We start from the raw sequence: 13517 nt of genomic DNA, 5'->3' as shown, positions 1-13517 counted from the left end.
TGCAAAGGCTATAGCTTCCAGGATAATGTAAATATTTACATCTTAAAATAAAACTGTGACATCATTCTTTTCAATGTATTCAGTGGGATCCAATTACCACAGCGATCTGCTACCCACCATCATTCATGAGGAACATACAAGCTCTCCTTTCCCTTGCAGACACCCTGCATTGTTTTTTTTTTCTCCCAAAGAATTTTGTCCTAGTTTGTATTTTTCTATCTTAAGGGTTTTAATCATCACCCTATTAGATTTCGCTTCAACAAAAATATCTGTACCGGGGCGCCTGGGTGGCTGTGTTGGTTAAGCATCTGCCTACGGCTTAGGTCATGATCGCAGGGTGGGTGCTGGGCTCCTTGCTTAGTGGGAGTTACTGCTTTCTCTACCTGCCTCTCCCCCTGCTTTTGTGTGCACGCTCTCTGACAAATACATAAATAAAATCTCAACAAAAAAAAAATTAAAGAATCTGCCTATCCTCCCAAACAGATTAAAAAAAAAAAAACCAACAAAATCTTATAAAAAAAAATCTGTACAAATGGCAATGAAACACTTCCTGAGACCACAAGGCTCCAAATATTCAAGACATGTTTGAGTTACTACAGCGACTGACAGCACGCAATAAAAACACTAACCAGCAGGTTAAAAATAAGTATTAATAAATATTCAGTAGCAAGATACCACTTTGAAGGACTTATGTCTCTTCACGGGGTGGACAGAACATTTTTTTGTTTTAATTCGTGTATTTTTTTTTTTGCTAGGGTAGAACTGGGTGCAGCCTCACTATGCTCGTGTGTTGCTGTTTTTTTTTTTAAGTTGGTTATTTTCTTAGAAATCTCTACACCCAATGTGGGGCTCAAACTCATGACCCCAATCACAGGCTCCATCACCTGAGCCAGGCGGGTGCCCCTGGTTTTGCTTTTAAACATGTAGAGGGAGAAACATCTTGTTCCTGTAAATTAACTAGATGGGGCTGTTTTATTATAGCAATGTTACAGGATTCTCGAAACTCTCTCCTTCTCGTTTGCCTTAAATTGAATAAATACCGATTAGCAAAATTTATTTATTTTTATTATTCCTTAAAAAGATTTTATTTATTTATCTGGCTGAGAGAGAGAGCGCGCACACAATCGGGGGAGCGGCAGTCAGAGGGAGAAGCCGGCTCCCCGCTGAGAAGGGAGCCCAATGCAGGGCTCAATCCTAGGACCCTGGGATCATGACCTAAGCCAAACGCAGATGCTTAATAGACTAAGCCACCCAGGCACCCCCAGCAAAATTTATTTTAAATGATCTGTCAGCTGACAATGTCCATCAGTTTTGTGGAAAGCAAAGAACTGGAAAGCACCTGACTCATGAACGGATTTGGAACTTGGCCATCAGCGTCTTGTACCTTCTCCACACCCACACCCACATTTCAAGAGGCCCTACTGTCGGCAAGCAGGAGGCACTGGCACCCTGGGCCATGTTCCACTGAGAGCCTTGGGCTCCCCTGCAGAGGAAGGGATCTGAAGGCAGAAAGCCCTTCCCAGGCACATCGCTTGCAGCCAGTGGCACCTATGGGAGTTGGGAGTCTGCAGACTGATTCTCTGGAAACTCCCTGCCCATGTACTCCCTGGGAAGCTTCTGTGGCTTCCCAACCCCGCCAACCCCCACGCTGCCCAGAGCACGTGCACCACAGTGTGAACACCACTGTTCCAGCAGGCCCACAGCACGGAGGAGCAGGGTCTGGTCAGCCCAGGGTGGGTTGGGCCCTGGGGTCTGCATTTGGCCTAGGCCCAGCCTTCAGGAGTTGCTCCCCCCCCCACCGGACGAAGGGTGCAATTGAGGAGGACACGGAGGGAGAGCAGTGTGGACGGGACCCAGTAACCCCATGTGCCCCACTCTGCCCCAGCACCTCCTCTGCACACAAGGGAAGCACATGGAACTCACCAGCCTGGCTATGGTCCAGGCTCACTAATCCAGAAGCCTTAAGGCCAAGTGTCCCAAGGGTCCCAAAGGAAGCCCCTGAAATGTCCCTCTCCCGAAACTTTTTCTGTCCCAAAACCTCACCAGGTCTGTGGCATGGACCATCCCTTAGGCACCCCTTCACCTAATCCCCCTCCTGAGACCTGGTGCCTCCTAGTAGCCACCATGGCCTAAGCCAGGGGTCCCTCCCCAGGTCCTGGAGTGGTGTCTGGGCACAGCCAAGTGGGGGAAGGGCAAGGATTGAGACTCAGGCCTATGTAGGTCGAAATGTCCACTCTTCCACTCAACTGTGTGAATCTGGGCAAGTCACTTAAACTTCCCTGAACTTCAGCTTCCTCCCTAGGGCATCCATACCACCTCAGAGTCCCAGAATTAATGTATTCTGAGCATTTCCGAGGAGCCCGCATGAAGACAAACCTTTCACACAGGCTATCTCAATCATGGTAACAAAGTACATGGTAACAAGGCTGTGAGGTCTAGCCTTTTCACACTCCCATTTACAGATGAGAACACTGAGGCTTAACGAGACTAAGGAACTTGCCCAATGCCACTATCTAGGAGGTGAGACGCTTCCTGCCATGCTGAGACACCGTCCCTCTGCAGCCGACTGGCACCCTCCCATCAGTCTGAGGCCAGGGCTGAGGAAGGTGGTACTTCCGTGTTTTACTGTGAGTCCCCGCAACCGCTGTCTCCCAGAACCCCCTAGTGGGTGCTTGAGGGAGGCCTGCCTAGCCCCTCGTGCCCAGGCTGTGAAGATCTGCCTCCCAGCAGACTGGCAGCCTCCAGAAACCAAGGCTATTTTCAGGACGTCACTTAAATACAGAGAAGGGAGGGCGAGGAGTGGAGAGGGACATGGCACATTTTCCAGAGAAATGATGCTGCCTGAGCGGCTGTGGCTATTTATAACCCCTGGGAAATGTGGACTCTGCTATTTCCTGATTAGATTAGTGCGGGGGCGGAAGAGCCAGCCCCCAGGATGTCAGTGGATAGAGCACCTGACCGCTGACCTCTGAGTCCCAGCAGATAGGTGCCAACCCCCGGCCCTGGGCAGTGGGTACTGAGGCCAGGCCAGATCGGGCAAGGGAGGCAGACAGATGGGGCTGCGAAGGGCCAGGCTGGGGGAGACCCCCAGGAGGCCCCTCCTTCACCCCACAGGTAAGACACACACAGCTGGGTCTTCCTCAAGGTGGGGCATGGGCAGGAGACAGAAAGGAGCCATAGGGCATCCTAGAGGAAGTTCTAGGTGGTCCACACACAACGCCTGCCGCCAGGAGCGGCTCAGTTATGTTCTGTCTACCTTTGCTTTTAGACTCGGTCAGGTCATGGCTGCACGTTCAGCCCTGCATGTGTGCCAAGGAGACACAGCTGACCCCAGGGACTGATGTCCACAGAAGAACTGCCCAGTGTCCGCAACAAAATCCTGAGGCCGCAGAAGGAGATGGAGATGCAGGCTCTCAGAGCACTTCCCCCGCATCGTGTCGAGGACAGGAAAGCCCAGTGGCCTCGCAGGCCTGTGGGGGCACCTCGTTCCTTCAGGAAAGTCCTGAGGGGTCCTTAGGCCTACGTCCTTCCTCCCAGCCCATTTGTCACCAGTGCATCTCCTTCCCCCCGGCTCGAGGGCTGTTCATAGCCACCTCCGGGTGCCTGGGGTTTCCGAGGCACCAGTGAGTCTGGGGTCCCCATTCTCGCTCCCTGGGGTAGATGCCACAGTCCCTGGTCAAACCTGGGTCCTTCTGAGGGTAGAGCCACAGCCTTCCCTCTGCCTTGTACTCTTGCCTGAAAGCCTTCTGGTGATTTTTGCCATTGCCCTGCCCACACCTGTTCACGGGGGCCAGTGGTGGCACTGCCCCGTTTATGGGCAGCTACAGTCCCAGTGGTCAGGGAAGCACAAACCAGGCCGCAGTGCGTTACTTTAGGACATAACACCGGGGCTCCCAGGCCTCCGCTTCCCCTCCCTCCCTCAAAAGCCTCTTGGCACTGGGCCCCTCCCCTCAGAACCTCACTCTGTCATTTCCCCAGTGCAGGCCTGAGGCCCCCAGGAGCCCAAGGACCCCTGACCTCCCATCCCTGTGGGCCTGGCTTCCTGAATCCGGGACCTGGCATCCTGGGCCTGACCGGGGAGGGAGCATGGACTTCTCTCAAAGCCAGAGTAGTTTCTAGGGTTAATAAAAACAAAGTGCTTAACAACGAGGGCAAGAAATGCAGTGTGCTAGAGCTGTCGTCCTCAGAGGTGAACGGGGTGCTGAAGGGAAGGCAGAGATGGCTGGCCGTGTTTAGGGGGTGCCTGCCAGAGGCTGAGTGTGGGGCTGGGGAGACCAGGCCCTGAGCCAGGTGTCCTGTCTGATGGGGGTACATTTCCCGGGGCTCCCAGGCCAGTGGCCCGGGTGGCGGTACTGGGCTGGCTTTTTCCTGCCCTTCCCCGAGTATGTCCATATACTCTGGGCTAGGTCCCCTTCAGACACCAAACCCAGTCTGTCATTGGGACAGACCACAGGCGTGAGAGGCATGGGAGGGCTGGCAACAGGGGGACTAGGGAGCTGCCAAGGCCTGCTTCTCCTCCCTCTTGGGAAGGGTACGGGAGGATTCTGTCAACGTGGCTGCTCAGAGAGAAACTCCTAGAGAGGGAGGGTGGGGTGGGAGGGGGATGCCAGGGCCCACGCTGGGCTTCCAGCTCAGCAGCCCGGCCAGGGGAGACCATGGACAGGCCATTTTCCCAGAGGCTGGCTCCCCCACGACTAGGCTAAGCAAGCTTGGCCCCTCTAGTCCTCACCCTGTAGGGTCAAGTGCCCTCTCCCAGGGCAGCTGCACGAGGGGCTTATGCTGACTCTGTAGGCAAAACACCGGGATCCTGTCTCCCCTCCTCCAACCCCCACTCCCCCGGAACTTTGAAGTTCTCAGAGGCCCACATATGGAAAGGGTTTAGCCGCTCTGAATGAGGCTTTTATTGAAGTCAGGTTAGCCTCACAGCACCCACTGTGACCTGCCTTCCCTAGCACTCGCTCAGCATTCCCGAGCCCCAGTCTGCCCTGTGCCTGCCACACTTTTAGTCCTTGGACTTTTAGTCCTCAGTCCCAAAGCCGGGCGCATCCATCCCAGAGCCCCGGGACCCTGTCTTCCTTGGGACTGGCTGGCACCCCACTGCCTTCTCTGTTCCAGGCAGCCTGGACAACTTCGCCCCAGAACCAGGCCTCACACAAACGGCCAGGAAGCTGCCAAGCCTCAGCTCAGGGCCATGTTGGGGGCACAAGGGCAAAGAAGGGAGGGTCACTCTGGCTCAGCCCAAAGCAGCCCAGAGGAAGCCCAGAGCAGCCTTGCCTCCAAAGTCGGGAGTGGGAGGCCGGCCTGGGGAGCACGGTGGGCTCCACCACCTCCCTTTGGCCTTGAGAGTACTTCGATGAGCATTGTGCAAGTCCTCCTCTGAAGCTGACCTCATCCTCCCTGCCCAGGCCAGGAACGCAGTCTGGGCACAGAGCCTATTCTTGAGAATGAGCGGCGCTGGCAAGGCCACTACCCATGCCCGCTCTGGGGGGGGACCTCCCGGTGGGCTCCAGCCCTCGCCCCGCACTCACTAGACAGCACGAGAAGTAAGCGCTCATTTCTCTAACAGCGTGCTCGGCTGGGTAGTCTGGGCAGGAAGGCTCCCCATGCGGGGCACCCCACCCCAACCCCAATGGGCTCCAGGAGCACCTAGACAACCAGGAAGCTGAGGAACAGCCCCAGGCCCCCACGGGGCTCTGACCCTCCATCCTGGCAGGGCAGGCTGCAGGCTGTCACTCTGGGTCACTCTCTGAGCCTCAGTTTCCACATGTGAAATGGAGTAGATGGTAACAGCACCTCACGGCATGGGCTGAGAATGAGTCTGGTCCTCAGCCAGGGCTCCAAACCCAGCAGCCTCAGTAAAACTGGCAGCATCACTAAAACCCAGGTCAAGCTTCCCCGTGGCATCCTGCCCGCCGCACTTCCATTAGAAGCTGAACGTCTCGCCCCAGCTGGCCCCCGCCTGCTCCATATAGGGTGCCCTTCTCCACTGTCCCGTGGCCTCTGTCTGCTTCTGAAGATGCCGCGCCCACCCCACCAGCCGCAGGGTTTTCACCTTGCCAGTTCCTCTGCCTGGAATGTACTGTCTTGGATCTTTCCAGAATCTTTTTTTTTTAAATTAACTAATGTATTTATTTGAGAGGAGAGAAGGTGCAGCAAGGGTGCAGAGGGGCAGAAGGAGGGAGAAGGGGTTGGGGGAGAGAGAGAGATTTTGAAGCAGACCGTGTGCTGAGCAAGGAGCCCAACACAGGGCTCGATCTGACCACCTTGAGATCACGAGCCAAGCCGAAACCAAGAGGTGGACGTACAACCGACTGGGGCCACCCAGGCACTCCCAGAATCCTTCTTACCATTTAAGTCTTAGTTCAAAATTACCTCTTCCAGCAAGTCCTCTCCCTCCCCATTACTCTCTAGCCCATTACCCAAGTTTATGTTCTTCCCAGCACTTGTCTAGCCTGAAATGATCTTTTTGGTTGCCTGACTCCTGCGGACAGAAAGTTCCATGAGATTAAGGGCTCTCTGCCTTCTGCCTCTGGGGTGCCCAGTATATTCAGGGAAGGTGCCCATCAATATTCAGGGACCAAATGAATGAAACGGGATGTGGGGGATGGAGAGAACAATGCCTTCCCACCAAGGCTCCTTCGGGACGGGGGTCAAGAAGCCCCACGTTCCCACTCACCTCTCCTCTCCCATGCCCAGGGAATGGCTGGCCTGGGCCCAGGCACCACCCTGTGACCTCTCCCACCCAGACTTCCCCAGTGTGTTGAGAGTTTAAGCTTAGGAACAGGAATCTTGAGCCATGGCCAACATCATCATATGAACTGGATCTAGGAGATCATCCTGTTCAGCTCCTTCATGATCCTGATGCCAGAGAACTAGAAAGGGGAAGAGATCTGCCCAAGGTCACAGAGCCAGTAAAGACAGCAGAGCTGGGGTTGGAAAAAGAGGCCTCTTGAGTGCTACGAGCTCAGCCGAGTCTCCAGCACCCTGTGCCGCATAAGCCCAAGGGGTGGGGTGACCCACGGAGGAGGCCTGAACATGAAGAAGGCTTCAGGCACGTGATGGGGTGTGGAGCTATGGCTGTCACGGCTCTGGCTGGGCCCATCTGAGGCATCAGCGTTGGCAGGGATCCCTGTCCCAGACAGAGATGGTTCTAGCTCCTGGCTGAGGCATCACCACGGCGTTATGGTGCCCTCCTGGCTTCTCTGCAGGAGAATCCCAAGGGCAGCTCTCACAGTGGCCTCTCATCTCTCTAGGCTCACCCCAGGGACAAAGGACAATGAGGCCTCGATCTAAGGCTCGCTGGGATTCTGCACTGGCTCTGGTTCCTCCCGGGGAATGGGCATGCAAATTCCAGACGTGGGGGAATGTGTGTTCCTCTAAGAGCTAGGGAACTGGCAGAGCACACATATCCTTCCTGTCCCCAACACTATCTGCTTGGGAAAAAGAAGCTGAAATAGTACCTGGTGACTGGCTCCTGACAGTTTGGGCAGCTGGCAAGGCCACTCGGCAGAGAGCTGGGCCTTTCCAGACGTGTGCTCCCTTGTCAATGTCTGGCAACTCCCCCAAACTAGCACCTGCAGAAGTTTCTGGGCTCTTTCCAAAACGTCTGCCCTCCTGGGGCCTCACTGCTTCTGGAAACTCCTGTAACACTGGGCACTCGCAGCTTTGGCCTTTCGGAAACCACCTTGGTTGGCAGGCTTAGCTCCCCCTGGTCCAGGGCCATCTAAAAGCTGGGGCACCAAGCCCAGCGTGGCTGCCTGGCCAAGCCACCTGTGGACCACAGAGATGCCAGAGAGGGTCAATGCCCTTTCCAACCTCCCCAGGTGCAAAGAAATAGTACCCTGCCAGGTGCACTTAGAGCAGGGGTCCCTAAGCTGAGCTCTGTGACCCTATCTACAACAGCATTCAAATTGTGCATGTGGGTGGCTCCATGTCTGCATGGGGCTCCATGACCTCTAGCAGACTCTCAGAGTTGTGGATTCCTGCTGTGTGGAACTGAACAGGCCTCCTGGGAGTCAGCTTAGTAGAGAAGTAGGGGCACTAGTGGTCAGGAGACCACCCATGTGGCACCAGGAGTAAGGTCCTCTCCCTCTAGGGAGTGAGCAAGTGCTGTGAGAAGCTTCGAGAAGCTTCAAGGCTGGGGAAAGGCTGGGAGGTTGCTCTGCTCCCCGCCTCACCCCAACTCTCCAGCCAGCCTGGTCATAGTCCTGGCTCTCCCAGATGTCCAGGGAAAATGGAAGGACTGCAGGGGTCTCCAGCCCAAGGGAGAGGGGCTAACGTCCCTTTCCTAGAGCTGAGGGATGGCTATCGGGACACGAGTGGGCATATGGATGGTTCAGATAGGGACAGGGGTCCCTTCCCCTCAGCAGATTAGCCTGACAAGGGTGGGGCAGGGGGAAAGGGGCAGGGCAGATTGGGAACAGCCAGGGCAGGACACAGGTCTACCGTGTAAGGTTTCAAGATCTTTCTTGATGCCTGGAGCTCGATTATGAAATAAAGTTAATGAGCCCAAGACAAATCTACATCTGATAGCCTAGAGCCCTCGGACCCTCAATGCCTCGAACAGCCAGCGAATGGCTGCGTGAACCTGGGTACACAGTTTGCGTACCCGGTGCTACCTGTTACAAAGAACGGTCAAGTTCAGTGGCAGGCTCTGGGAGGGGCTAGGAGCTGTCCTGTGGTCGCAACTGAGACAGCAAAGAAAGGGACCCTCCTAAGCCCTAAGGTTCCCCAGACAAGTGGCCCAAAGGGGGCACCCCATCCTGTCCTTCCTCAGGTAACACCTCTGACTCTCCCCAGAGACAGAGGAAAGCAGACCCTGTCACAGAGCAGCAGGTATCCTTGAACTCTGTGGTTCAGCAACAAACACTTCCATTCATCTTGCCGGCCTCTAGCATCTGGACAGAAGTTCTTCTGAGGCGGGGAATTCTCAGCCCCACATGGCAAACCCTCAAGCAGAGACAAGGTCATCAACAACTGTCCTCCACTCTCCCACCCACTCCTCTGGACCCTGCCAATCCAGCCTGAGTTCTCACCTCCAGGCACCCCCCCCCCAAATGCTTCTGGCTTGGCCTCTGCCTTACGTTGTGGGTGGGTGGGGGTTCCTGCCAGCCTCTCTGTGGCTCCCACAAGTGACCCCATTATAACCTTGGATACTTCAGGGAGTGGGGGATGGGACTCCTCCTTCAGCCTCTCAGGTGCCACCTCAGGATCTAGAAGCAGGTGGGAAGGCATGAAGAGAAGGCACCGAGCCTAGTCTCCGTCAGTGTGATCTGAAGCAGAAAGTTGAAACATACAAAACGAAGGAAAAGGAAAGTAGAAATGTGTAGTGCCGAGAGCGCTGGCAGAACCCGCAAACCCCAGTGCCACGTGTCTCCTCTGCTCAATGCTTGCACAGCAGACCAACTGCCAAGTCAGAGGCCGGAATGAGGCGTCAGCCCCAGAATCTCCTTGGGGACAAGAACCAACCCAAACACAGCTCCCTGAGACCCGCAACTGCAGACTCCTTGGGCCAGGGACCCCACCCCCCCAGGTTAATATGAGGACTCTTCCATCTGAACAGCTTCTTCTGCCCCAGCATGGGGGCCCCCGATGAGTCACAGACACCCCTTTAGGGCGACGGGAGTGGGAGGCCCACAGGTGTCCTGACATCCATTCACGGGAGACCCTTCCTGCCAGGCTGGGCGGTCCCCAGCACCCTTCCCCCACACCACCTAAGCTCCTGCCTGGTCCCAGCCCCCTGACTGGCAGAGAGCCCTCGGCACTGACAAAAAATAGGTTAATGCAGCTGAGGAAAGAAGGGAAGCGGGCAGCGGGCCCAGCCCCACGAGTCCGTCTGCTTGCCTGCTAGCCTGAGCACAGTGAGGCGGCCACAGCGGGACGCATAACCGCGCCAGCATAGAGACCCTTGTATCTGTGAGGCGGACATACTCTGTCACACAGCAAGAGCTGCCAGAGCACCCCACTGCCAGAGCACCCCTGTGGCTGCATGGATGGCGGGCGGCTCTGCAGGCCAGCACCTGGCCAGCCCCCGCCATCCTTGCCCATGGGCACCATCAGACTAGAAGCGAGAGACCACCAGAGGCGCGGCTCTGAAGCGAATTTTTGGAGGTGCTGGTCATACATGCACAGGGAAAGAACAGAAAGTCTGGGATCTGGAGGTTTAAAGACTGCCCCCGCTCCTTGCCAGGCCTCTCCCCAAAGGATCAGGTAAATTAGAAAGGCTTTGCTTGGCTGGCAGAGGGCCGGGAGACTGCGGGGTCCATTTCTCACTGGCCTTGAGGTTTGGGAATAGACAACGAGCCCAGGGCTGGTGTCTGCTGGCCTCACCAGGGACTGGGCGGGGAGGGGGTGCAGGGAAGGGCCGGCCCCGTGCCGCCGGGCACAGACAGCTGCCTCAGCACAGAGGGGCTCCGGTAGCAGCTGAGGCCAGCAGGGCCCGGCGAGCCTGGTCCCTGGGGATGCCGAAGGTGACCCAGGGGCCAGAGCAGGACAGCTCAAGTTGCTGCCCTGCTGGCACTTTCCAGGACTGATGTCACCTCTGGGAGGTCAAGTATGCCCCATGGGTAGGGGGTGAAATGAGACAAGGAGCCAACGGGCCCAAGCTCACTTCCTCCTGGCAGGTGCTAGTTGGCACGGAGCACTTAGCCAGAGGGCTGCCTCCTCGGAGCCGCAGGATGGCTTGCAAATGCAAATCTCCATCAGCCCCACGGAGTAGCCACAGCCTCCCCAGAGGGACGGACCCCCTGCGACATCTTGCTCGGGCAGCCAGTTCAGGCTGCAGTTATCTAAGGGTTTACTGTGTTCTAGGAGCCGGGTCTGGTTCTTCCGCGGACACCCGATGCCAGGGCCCGAAGCCAGACCCAAGGCAGGCTGCCCAGATGCAGGACAGTCCGCTTCTATCTCCAATTTTCATCCTCACCAAGGTCTGGGGCTGCAGGCGGGCCGGGCGGTCTGCCCTGGCTCCGCTCTAGCAGAGCTGCCTGCTGGGTCAGGAAACCCCTGGCACTCTGGTGCCTCACTGGCATGGGGCCAGCAGTCATCTGGGTGGTCCCCGACTGGGCAGCCCCTCAGAGGTTGCAGCCCCCCACCTCGGCAGCACCCCCACCGTCACATGACCTCCCCCCAACCCTGGGGGAGCAGGAGGCCCAAGACCCCGCACAAAGAAGTCTTCCACGGCCAGTGGTGCTGAGCTGCTTCTGCCAGTATCCCCCCTGTAAAGGGGCAGCCAGCTATGTCCATTGGGTTCAGGAAGGGGGGCCTGGTCCGGGCTGGGTGGGGGAGACCCAGGAGACCCTTGCTTAACCACTCACATTCCAGCCTGTATAGACTCAGAATATGGCAGTCCTCTCCCACAGAAGACGACCCCTTTTTCTGAGCTGGGGACAGATGCAGAGAAACCAGCAGGGGTCAGGGGTGGAAGTGGCAACAGCATTAATCATTAAATTAAGGCCACTTGGAGAAGACCCACACATAGCCCCGTCTCTATCCTAGGACTCCATGATCAGGCAGGAGCTGGAACGGATCTCCAAGGGAGGGTGGGGGAAACAGAGCACCCCGGCAGTCCCCAGCCGTCCTGCCCTCGGGTCCCCCCCACCAACCGCCACCGCTAGCACCTTTTGGCGGAGCAGTTTGCTGCGAACCCGGCCCCAAAGCCGGGCGCCTGTGTTGGGGGGCCGCTTGCTCCCCGGCTCCTCCAGCCGATCCAGGCAACAGCGCTCCAGAGGCTCGCACACCGCCTTCAGGCTGCAGTCTGGCTGAGGCAGGATGTCGGTCATGCCGGCGGCAGCAGAGGCTCGCCCGGACTGCCCCCTGGCCCGCGGCGCCGGCTCCGGGGACCGGGTCGCGGGAGAGGCTGCGGGCAGCCCGGCCGCCGAGGCGCTCGGCGGGCGCCGCGAAGACAGACGGAGCGGGAAGTGCTCACCCCCGCAGCCGGCCCGTACTGTGGTTACTCGAGCCGGGCAGGGAAGCGCATGGTGTGAGGCTCCGCTTTCTCCTCCCCTCCCTGGAGACTGCCTCCCAGAGGAGCGCACTGGGGGCGGCCCGCTCCTCCCGCCTGCTGGTGACCGCTCTGCTTGCGGGGACGCCCCAGTGCGTGCGCCACGGACCGCCGGAGAAGGCGCAGGGGACCCGCCCCCACTGAAGGAAGTGACTCAAAAGAAGACGCTGGAGGCTAACCCTCCAAAAAACCCAACCTCCGGGTTTTTAACTCTTGGCGGGCTGGGGCTTCGGGCTCACTGACCCTCAGCCTAAGTCCTAAATAAAGTTTGACAAGCAACTAAACACAACCCAGTCCCTTCCCCTTCGAGATCCCCGGTTAACCCCTTCACCACCAGGCTGCTCCCTGGGGGCCAGGACTGTGTAAGGGAGGCCTGGGAGGAAGCCAGAAGGGGTCTGCAGGGACAGGCACTCACAAACCTCCTCTTGGGAACGTGAAGAATAAAGCAGATCCCCAGTAGGGCAGCCTCCTGGGCTTCAGGGGACAGGAAGGAACTGGCCACTATGGGCTGTCTCCAAGGACATAAGCCAAAAGCCAAGAATGACACTGGTTACAAATACACAGTGAGAGGTGCCTCTTACCCAGACACTTTTAATCATGACCCTGTGCACCTCACCCGAAAAGCCCAACGCAGCCTGTGCCACTGGGGACAGAGGACATCCAGTGGCAAAGGGGCAATCAGCCCCTGGGTCTGGGCTGGGTGTGGCTCAGAAGACTTCTCAGAAGAAAGACCTTGCTCTTAAAGCTCAAGTTGGGAAAACAGTCTAACCAGAGTGAGATGTGAAGCTTCCGGTTAGAGTCTGGGGTCTGGGGTAAAGAGAAAGGCCTGAACCCCAGACAGGCCAAACAAACCCCAGAGGCACCCAGGGCATCACATGATGCACCACTAGGCTCAGAGTAAGGAAGGAAAGCAACATGTCCACGGGACCACCCATGAACCAGGTCCCATGCAGAGAGCTTTCAGATATCCAGTTCATTTAAAGCTCACAACTTTGGTGATGATTGGCTTATGGTCTCTGTTGTTGGGTTTGGAGGACTTGAGCTTGGGGAGGTCAAGTTCTGGCCTGAAGTCAGGCCACCACAGCCAGGGAATGACAGGTCTCTTCCACAGCTGAGGGTGCTCATGCGTCTGGCTTCGCTCAAGTGTGGCTGGTTCTTTAGAGTCAGGAAAAGGTGCCGGGTCCACGCATTTCTTGGGTGATCCCAGGGCAGGAGGGCCCAGAAGCAGCCCTTGGCACCTGGAATGCTCCTGCTGGATCCCCACCAAAATGCAGGTCTTGGGGCTTAACCCCAGACACCCTGTGTTCTGTTGAAAGAAGGGCGGCTTCACTGCAAAGATAGACAAGACCGGGTCATAGTAAGAGCTGCCCTTAAGGAGCACTCACGGAGCGGCGGGTACCATGCTCAACCTCCACACAGATCAACTTAATGCTCACGCCACCTTATGAAGGAAGTCCCAGGAGCCCCATTTTCCATTAGAGGGAATGAAGGAGACTGAGAAGTGCAACATCCTGCCCAA

The 13517-nt window shown here is 57.0% G+C and overlaps 1 protein-coding gene across 7 annotated transcripts in view; it reads right to left on the bottom strand.

Moving 5' to 3' along the window:
* The window catches only part of ABR (ABR activator of RhoGEF and GTPase), a 176705-nt gene that overhangs the window by 11314 nt on the left and 151874 nt on the right, over positions 1–13517 (bottom strand). The window contains exon 1 of one of the 7 annotated variants that reach the window (XM_004746908.3): positions 11616–12071. The exons of the other annotated variants lie outside the window; for them this stretch is intronic. Within the exon in view, the coding sequence (XP_004746965.1) occupies positions 11616–11777 (162 nt within the window). The 5' untranslated portion in view covers positions 11778–12071. Of the gene's footprint in view, positions 1–11615; positions 12072–13517 lie in introns of those variants that run through there. 7 annotated transcript variants of the gene reach the window in all.

The sequence above is a fragment of the Mustela putorius genome, unplaced genomic scaffold (assembly GCF_011764305.1).
Source record: "Mustela putorius furo isolate JIRA1106 unplaced genomic scaffold, ASM1176430v1.1 tig00003962_pilon_pilon_pilon, whole genome shotgun sequence".
Taxonomy (NCBI): Eukaryota; Metazoa; Chordata; class Mammalia; order Carnivora; family Mustelidae; genus Mustela; species Mustela putorius.
The sequence above is the reverse complement of the archived record's forward strand: the minus strand, read 5'-3'. Positions and strand labels throughout refer to the sequence as shown.